Source organism: Pistacia vera, unplaced genomic scaffold (assembly GCF_008641045.1).
Source record: "Pistacia vera cultivar Batoury unplaced genomic scaffold, PisVer_v2 Contig880, whole genome shotgun sequence".
NCBI classification, from domain to species: domain Eukaryota; kingdom Viridiplantae; phylum Streptophyta; class Magnoliopsida; order Sapindales; family Anacardiaceae; genus Pistacia; species Pistacia vera.
In genome coordinates this window covers 49,703-59,965 of record NW_022196757.1, presented here as the reverse complement: position 1 = coordinate 59,965, position 10,263 = coordinate 49,703, and the positions used below count along the sequence as shown (strand labels likewise).

General features: G+C 40.6%; 1 protein-coding gene across 1 annotated transcript; it reads right to left on the bottom strand.

Moving 5' to 3' along the window:
• Positions 1-465: 465 nt before the first annotated feature.
• Positions 466-1,290, bottom strand: LOC116119326. Its single transcript, XM_031405268.1, has one exon. The coding sequence runs from the start codon at positions 1,288-1,290 to the stop codon at positions 466-468; it is 825 nt and encodes a 274-aa protein (XP_031261128.1).
• Between the last annotated feature and the right edge of the window lie 8,973 nt (positions 1,291-10,263).

The following is a 10,263-nucleotide window of genomic DNA, read 5'->3' as shown; positions in this document are numbered from 1 at the left end:
TGAATTGCATTCCATTTAGACTTGCGTTTGCTTGAACGGTCCAATATTGTCTCAGTAGTATCATGTGAAAATTCAACCTTAACCTCTTTTTTTTTAGAAATTAAAATATGATGAAATTTATATTATTTGTCTATTGGCAGCAAATTAATTGTTGCATAAAGATCGTTAGCTTTCATGGACGATTACATACATGATTTCTAATCGGATTAGAATCAAGAAAGAGTGTTTGATACCAATTTAATAAGTTGGAGTAGTTTAATTAATTTTGTATCTAAAGCTTTAGTCAAGATTTATTTATCGTAATTACAATATGTAAAATATTATGAGGACTAAGCAATTGTAAAACTTGTTTAAAATAATCATATGAATCATTTAAGGCATCAATATTTATAATTTGAACTAAGCAAAACTAAATACATTACCAAAATTAAAAATTAAAAATCTCCCTACAATTTCCTAAATTAATCAATATAAGAATCTATCTGGAACCCATTTAGATTTGCATTTGTTTGTATGATTCAACATCGTCCAGGCAGAACTCTTTGAATCAGATGAAAATTCAACCTTGATATCTTCACATGAGACCGTCACCGGAATAATTTCTAATTCTTTTGGTGTTTGGGGATTAACAAAAACTGTTGCATCCACTGTGAGAGTGAATTTTACTGGGCTGCTTGACAAATCTATCACTGAATCTTGCAAAATCAGGCCATCACTTGACCAATTTGCAACAAAATCTTGTTCCATCGAGCCATTGACAATACTCTTTGAGTAACCAAATATTGGCTTCCCATTTAGATTTAAAAAGAAGGGCTTGATTTCCGCGGACGAGATGTTTTTGTCCTCGTAAAAAACTGAAACCTTGACATCTCTGTAAAATAGCCTGAGTGGTTGATGATTAGGATTTGTAATAGAGAAATTTATGTCCCAATTGGTTGTTAATTGAGAAGAAGAGATATCGAAGGGAGTTACACGGAGTGAATCAACCTTAAACGATGGTGGATGAAATCTTCCATGTATAAAGATTGCAAAATAGACAAGAATGGAAGCAAGCAGTAGAAGTCCGACTGAGGAAGCTACAATCACAACCTTTTTCTTGCAGCTCAAGTCTTTCCACCTCTTGTTATTGTTTGCGTTCTGGTCTTCTGGGCAGTTGTGCTTTGAGTGGTCTGTGGCGGTGGTGGCAGCTGTTGATCGTGGCCAAGAGACAGGAAGGAGGGGTTGAGGTTTTTTGGGGTTAACGGGATAGTCCATGACGGTAGAATTTTCTGATTCTTGCTGGTTTGCCATTGTTTGATTGCTAAATGAGAGAATTAAAGATAGGAATAGAGTTTAAATTAAAGATGGAAATATGAGATTGATGATGAGGAATATTTATAGACTTCAATATAGAAAGATGATAATAAGGATTTCTAATCAGATTAAAACTAGGAAAGAGTCTTATGTACCGTTAAGGTTAAGCAGTTCTATTTGGTTTCTATATACTTAAATCAAGATTTATTTATTCCTACATCCTCTGGAAAGGAGAAGCCATTGAAGATCATTCACTAAAAGAAAGTTACATCAAAACCTGAAGAATTCTCATCAGAACTTTTTGAAAAAATACGAGCTTAAGAGATAAGACACTTACAATATTTTTCTCACTCTAAAATCCCTCTCTAACTCTCGTAATCTCTACCGATATGATAAACCAAATGAACTATTTTATAGGACTTATCTTAATCCTTATATGGCAGCTCGACATAAGTAATTCTAATACACATTTCTTGCTAAATTCCAGCACATCCTTCGGAAAAGGTAACACGAGAAACAATCCATGTTTCGACAAAGTAAAATTTGTTTATCCAGAATAAGTTGACGACTGCATTTGGCGTAAATGATAACTTTGGTTTTAACATCTGTAAATATGCTGAAAGTATGAGAGAAGATGACAAGAGAATGCCTTCGTTTCTCTCAAAATAAAAAGAAATTCCTCCCCTAGTAAACCTCAACCTGCCCTGACTACAGCCGCTTCCAATTCTCTCAAGTTAAACTCTGATTCTGATACTTCTGACAATGAGAATAGTCTCAGAAGCTAGCTGTCCCCTAATGAAATTGTTGTGGTTACTAAAAATATTTATGTACGTTATCTCGATCAAAGTCCTACTATTCTCTATGCCATTAGCGATGTTGATTGGCCAGGTGTCCCACTACAAGATGAAGAATAACTTGTTTTTGTGTCTTTCTTGGCGCTCGTTGTATCTCTCAGTGCTCAAAGAAGCAACTGACGGTAGCCACCGCAATTATTTTGTGATAGTATTAGTGTTCTTTATATGTCCATTAATCTAGTGTTTAAAGCTCGCTCTAAATGTATATGAGTTGGATTATTATCATAGTCGGGAAAAGGTAGCCTTTGAAACATTTTATTGTATGGGTCAAAAATCGTATTAGGCTTGACGAAATCTAATAACAAAATAACAATGTCACGGCCCAAAGGCCTTAACCCAATTTCAATTGAGCCCACTCTTAAACTATCTTGTGAGTTGTCTACTCAAAGAGTTGGGCTACTCTACGAGTTAAGCTGAATTGGGTCCGACCCATTCGCCCATAGCAATCCACAACAAGAACCGAAGTCTTAATCAATTTCCTCTTTTAACAAGATCCCAAATCTTATCCAAAGAGGAAAACTTGAACCGATAAGGGTAGGAAATCCAATCTCCATCCAAAAGGAGAACTCCAATACTAAGTAAGATTTAGAGTCCTACTAGAATTCGAACCTCTTGGGTTCACTATATAAATAGAGGCAAACCATTTCATTATTGATTCAGAAATCACCCCTAAGTTCCAATATTCTCACTCCTAAGCTCTTAGCATATTCCGACGACATCTAGACATTACTAAAGCCCCCTTCGCAGGTCCATCAAGATTGTCAATGGCTCACATTACAAGATCTTGTATTTAAGAGTTTAATTGTAGACTTTATCGTTTATAATTTGGCACCCACTGTGGGGCCTTGGCAATATTCCGATCCAAAACAACCTACTTTGGTTGCTCCTCCTCCCCTGTTCTGCTATCATGACTAACGACAAAGAGACTCCAGCGCCCAATGTCATAGCACAGATTATAGCTCTCACCACACTGGTGGAAGAAAACAACAACAAATATTAGGCCTTGGAGGCTCAGAATGCTGCCATCCGCATGGAGAACCAAGCACTCCAAGATAAGGTAACCCAGTTTTATTCTTTAGATTGGTTTTTTAAATAGCATCATGCATCTTCTTCTTAGCACCCCATTCAACCTAGACAACTCTTCTTGACTCTGGATAATGGTGTTTCTGCTAATCACCCTTATTTTGCAACTCCAACCATAACTATGCCAATGGTCGAGCCGACCCAAGCCATCACCATTCCACCCATCACCCACTCAGCCTCTGAAACACTTACACAAGCCACCTTATCCCCCCTGCTGAGCGCAACTCTCGCCCACCAAACACATCCTATGCACCTAGAGACTGACATAGGCCAGCAAAGCTTTCCATATGGCTTGACGATACATGTCAACCCTAGAGTGTTTCCCTAATTCCTAAACAACCTATATGCACCTATGACCACAACCTTTGAACAAACACTAACCAAGCGGCTAGTCGAGACAGAAGCCATGATCCAGCGCATCTTAGGTGTACCAACACCCCTAAAAAAGAGCCAACCCCAAAGCTACGCAGAGTCACCATTTGTAGAGAACATCACCCTCACAGATATGCCCTGCAAATTCACCTTCTCCAACATCAAGTTGTATGACAGAACCACAGACCCAGACGACCATATAGCCTCCTACAAACAAAGAATGTTCGCTACCGCCATAACGAGAGACCTTCGTGAGACATGCATGTGTAAGAGATTCGACTCCAGTCTAGTAGGACCAACACTCCACTGGTACACAAACCTCCTCAATCACTCCATTACATCTTTTGCACAACTCATAGCACCTTCGTGGAGCAATTCGCCAGTAGTAAAAAGATGGAAAAACTATCCGACGAACTTTACTAGATCTGACAACATCGCAATGAGCCACTTCAAAACTATGTGGGACGCTTCAACCGAGAGAATGTCTCGATCCCTTATTACAACCAAGAGACCGCGCAGTTGATGCCTTTAGGAAAGGTCCCTCCCGGACGGTGAGCTATACAAGGAACTCACAAAGTTTAATTGCAACACCATGGAAGATGTATTGGCCCACACTTGGATTGAAATAAGGTGGGAAGAAGAAGAAGTTCACAAAGTCAAGCAGAACGCCTATGATGATCGCCATTCTTGTCACCCTAACAGAAGCCACAACACAAAACCAGTCGAGTCGTATCTGATAAGAAGAGTTTTGGTACATGACAATAAGTGGCAACTAAAGCACCATCTGGCTTGGCACAATGAGGGTAACTCCAACACACGGCTCAGGTACAAGATACCTAATTACAACCTAAACATTGAGCCAGTGGAAATAGTAGCCATGATGAAAGAGATAGAGAATGTAGTCAGATGGCTAACAAAATTGAAACATCTTGGAGCGAAGCGAGACACCACCAAATGGTGTGAATTTCATGGGGACCATGGCCACGTTACTGCCAACTATATCGCCCTTCGCCTCGAGGTAGCTAAACTGCTAAAAAGGGGTTACCTCCATGAATATTTGATAGATAAAGAGAAAAACACCATGGCATACAGGCATCACCAAATCAATCCTCTACCAAAAGCTCCACCGACAGAAGGAATGTGTGGTGTTATTTCAAGCAGATTAGAAGTGAGTGGGGTGAGCTACTCATTAACAAAACGCCACTCTCGAGCCATAGCTAACCCACAGCTCCAACATTCTAGACTGACACTATAGAAAGCCACCAACTTGACTATAGAGTTCATAGACAATGAAGCAGCGATGCTCTTGAATCCCCACCACCACGCACTTGTATTACTCTCTAGATCGCCAACATCATTGTCAGGAGAATCCTGGTAGATCGTGGCTCCTCAGTAAACATCATGTTCCTTGAAGCATTCATTGTCATGCGACTAGATGAATCTAGAATCAATCGTCGCTCGACTCTCCTTGTGGGGTTCAGCTCAGAACAAAAGTACACTATTGGAGAGATTGCTCTGTTAGTCTACGCCAAAGTGATCAATCATCAGACCACCTTCATGATTTTAGATGCCCCCTCCCTTTACAACATGATCCTTGGTCGACCATGGATTCACGACATATGGCTATCCCTTCCACTTTCTACCATACTCTCCAGATCCCTACCAAGTGGGGCATCAAAGATAAAGGGATATCAGAAGACCTCCAAAGATTGTTATCAGAATGCCTTTAAGACAAAGTCAAGCACCATGTAGTAATTGCAAACCCATCTGGCTAGAAGAGCTGAGTCGGACCAACCAGCTATGGAGGAGCTAGATAAGGTCCAAATTCACCCAGACTACCTAGACTGGAAGACACAAGTTGGAGCCCAACTTTCACCTAACATCCGAGGAAAGCTCATCGATTTCGTCAAGGAGAACTAACATTGTTTCACTTGGTCTTAGGTATAATGCATCGACTAAACGCCTACTTGGACTAACCCCCCCATAAGACTAAAGAGAAGAAGGTTTGCTTCCAAGAGAAATAATGTGATTAATAAGGAGAAGGAAAACCTTCTTAGCAATGGCTCGGTTCGGGAAGTCTATTACCTAGATTGGTTGGCGAATGTAGTGGTAGTAAAGAAGAAAAATGAGAAGTGAATAGTTTGTATTGACTTTACTAACCTAAACAAAGCTTGCTCCAAGGACTCATTCCCACTTTCCTACATAGATATGTTAGTGGAGGTCACCGTCGGGCATGAGATACTAAACTTCATGGACCTCTTTTCAGGCTACAACCAGATATTGATGCACCCGGACGACTAGGAGAAGACCACCTTCGTCACCAAATGAGACAATTATTGCTACAAAGTGGATTCGTTCGATCTACAGAATACTGGTGCCACCTACCAGTAACTTGTGAATAAAATGTTCTCCAACCTACTAGGGAACTTCATGGAAGTATACATCGATGATATGCTAGTAAAGTCTTTAATCACCAAGCAACACCTCGACCACCTTCAACAAGCTTTGAAGGTGATGCAAAAATACAATATGAAGTTGAATCCAGCCAACTGCTCATTCGGCGTCTTATCTGGCAAATTTTTAGATTACATGGTAACACAACGCGATATTGAGGCCAATCCAGATCAGACCAGGGCGGTCCTAGGCATCTCATCCCCCACTTGCATAAAAGATGTGCAGCTCCTCACAAGGAGAGTAGTCGCACTGAGGCGGTTCATCTCTAAGTCGGCAAAGAAATGTCACCTCTTCTGTGCCGCCCTTAGGAAATCAAAGAAGTTTGAATGGACTCTAGCATGTGAAAAGGCCTTGATTCATCTGAAACGACACTTAACATCACCTCCAGTAATTTCCAAGCCGAAGACATGAGACAACTCTTCACTTATCTAGCAGTGTTCGAATTCATCATATCCACCGTGCTGATCCGAGAGGAAGAAGGAAAGCAGTTGCCAGTCCACTATACCAACAAATCCTTGCTTGACATGGAGACATGGCATAACCAACTTGAAAAACTGGCACTCATCTTAATCACAACCGCACGAAAGTTGTGACCACACTTTCAATGCCACTCGATCATAGTCTTGACTTCCTACCCCTTGAAGAAGATACTGCACAAGCCAGATCTCACGGTTCGGCTCATTCAATGGCAGTTGAACTAAGTGAGTTTGATGTTTCCTTTCAACCCTGCACCGCAATCAAGTCTCAAATGCTAGTTGACTTTATTGCGACTTCGCACCTAGCACTTCAATTTAGGCAGAGAGGGAGCTTTTATGTTTGACGGATCATACACTATCCAAGTGGATTCTATCAGTGGATGACTCAAGCAACATTAATGGCAACGGATTAGGACGGGTCCTCATCTCCCCAAAAGGAGATATTTTGCGACAAGCCATATGGTGTGACTTTAAAGCAACCAACTACGAGGTCGAATATGAGGAGTTGATCACTGGTCTCTTACTCACCAAAGGAATGGGGATAAAAAAATTAGAACTCAAATCCGACTCACAGTTAGTGGTGAACCAACTCCAAGGCTCTTATCAAGCACAAGATGCTAAGATAACTTCATATTTAGACCTAACTAAAGAGCTCCAATCATCTTTCGAAGAGATCACAATCACCCAAGTCTTAAAGACCAAAAACTCCCATGTAGATGCTCTTTCAAATCTCAATTCGACTCTGAAGACCTAGCACCCAACGATGATCCGCTTGATACACCTACAAGCATCAACAATTATAGCTAGCCCAGCTGAAGTCGCACCAGTTGGCCCATACAAGTCATGGATGACACCTATCCTCCATTACCTGGAAAATGATGAACTCCCAGTAGACAAGAATGAGGCACAACAGTTGAAAGCTAAAGCAGCACGGTTTACCATCCATGAGGCCACTTACTCAAAAAATCGTTTTTACGACCATACCTCAAATTCATCATCCTTGAAGAGGCAAAATGTGTGCTCGCAGAACTTCATGAAGGCGAGTGCAACAATCACACTAAGGGACATAGCCTCGCCAACAAAGCATTGACAGTTGGCTACTACTGGCTAACCATACGCTTCGACTCGACTAAGTACGCTAAGAATTATGACAACTGTTAATGTTTTGCCAAGGTATCACACCTCTCTCCTAAATGGCTCAACTTTATCCTCACGCCTTGGCCATTCATGAAGTGGAGGATGGATATTGTGAGCAAGCTACCAATTGCGTTAGGCCAAAAGGTATACATGCTCACGGTTACTGACTACTTCACCAAGTGGATAGAAACAGAAGCCTTCGCTCAAATCAGAAACCATGAAATAAAAAGCTTCATGTGGAAGAATGTTATCTGTCAGTTCGGCCTGTCAATGGTACCAACCATGCAAATGAACATGCATTTGTGGCAAATCGAAAGCATTTAGCATGTGCCTCAAGTACCTTATATGCCATCTGCAAGCGCCGGAAGGGGGGAAGGAGGGGTGGAACATAAAACAATGAGCTAGAAAGCCTAGTCAATGGATAATATAGTTTTACAAGAATAACTTTTAGCTTTAAAAACATGCATGAGGAAAACGGTTTGCATGTTATGCAGTATATAACCACTCGCTTAATGATGCAACAATAACCCAATATAACTTTTGGATACCATAGAACCTTAAATCGTATCTACTCATGCCAAACAAGAATTATGCACACTCGTATTAATTTCCCAAATGCCATGGATCGTTCATATTAGAAATCTCATAAACCGACACAACCATCACCAAAGCTGAATATATATCTCCCTACACAAAACTCACTCTTGCTCAAGCTAATACCTGCTGGGTATTCACAAATGCCACCCAACCTATACCCACTGGGTATTCACAAATTCCACTCCAGACCATACCTACTGAGTATTTCACAACTTCCTCCCCAACCTATACCCGCTAGGTATTCACAAATTCCACCTCAGCCTATACCCATTGGGTATTTATAAATTCCACTCATTCGGCCAATGCAACCACTATAACCACCACTCTAGTATCCAGGGACCTACATCGTACATCTCAATTCTCAGTCCCTAATATAGACAAGCAACTAGCTGCTCAACTAGGCCAATGTCTGCTTAGGGAGCCATCCTACGCCAAGACTCGCCTAATAATATTAATCCGACCTAGGCCAATTCCCGCTCTATAATATGAAATCCCACTTAAACCAATACTCGTCTGGTGTAACAATGGGCCAATACTCACCTGTTGTAACAATGGGCTAATACCTGCCCTATAATATGAAATCCCACCTAGGCCAATACTCGTCTAGTGTAACAATGGGCCAATACCCGTCCAATAATATGAAATCACACCTAGGCCAATACCTGCCTAGTGCAATCATTATCCCACCCAAGCCAATACCCGTTAGTTGTAATCTCGCTTGTGTCATGTCTCTATCTTGTCCCAGTACGGTGGTATATGATCATCATTGTTCGGTAGTACAGGCCTTTTCAATGCACGCATGAGGCTAATCATATCCAAATTAGGCCAATAGCCGCCTAGTGTCATCTTGTCAAATCCCACCCAAAGTCTATCCTCGGGGTGTCATAATCCACTCAAGCCAATATTCGTCTAGTGTAGCACTGACAAATCCCACCCAAGGTCTATCCTCGGGGTATCATAATCCACTTAGGCCAATACCTACCTAGTGTCATCCTGTCAAATCCCACTCAAAGTCTATCCTCGGGGTGTCATAATCCACTCAAGCCAATATTCGTCTAGTGTAGCACTGACAAATCCCACCCAAGGTCTATCCTCGGGGTATCATAATCCACTTAGGCCAATACCTACCTAGTGTAATCATCATAAAATCCCACCCAAGCTAATACCTGCTGGGTGTAATCTTGCCTAGAGCTCGTCAAACGTTTGTCATGTCCTGATAGGATGGAATGTCATGTCATCGTGCGATAGAGTGGACTATCTCATCGCGTGCATTAGGTCAAATATAAGTACTAGTTGATGTTTAGAAGGAGACGAGTACTAAAACAATGGTTACAGTCTGTAATAAAGCTTCCACAATTACACCTCTAAATTTCCCAACGTTCAATGATATTACATGCCTTCATGCAAGTATTCGAATATAGTTGTCGTATATTTCTTAATGAAGTCATCATGTAAAAGTGAGTGTAACATTCCGAAATACGAACATGTAAAATATCAATTTACCTCCCATATTTTTCATTCTTTTTTAGTCCCAAACATTTTGGATCCGTTCAATCCCCTAAACCTTTAAATTCTTGCAGTCAGACCCCTACACTTTTAAATCCTTATGATCAACTTCATGTTTTTATAAACTCTTAGTTAAACCCTTTATAATCTAAATCCTTACAATTAACCCCCTACCTATGCTTCCATATTCACAGAAATGACAATCTAACCGATGTGAATCATTCCACCAATTTCAATCAAATACTAACCCAAAACAAAGAACTTTTGGTCTCATGGCCACAAAAGCAAATCAAGCCCACCAATCTATAGCCCAATTCCAGTAAGCCCAAAGTAAAATACTCATATTATTTAATAAGCCAACCCATTAACCAACTCAAAAACCCAACCACAACCACACAATCTAGGCCATATTATGTATAGACCATCTCACTAAAAAGCTATAATTAAAACTTTTTTCTTGTAGTTCTTGTTTTCCATTCTGGTTTTCTTGA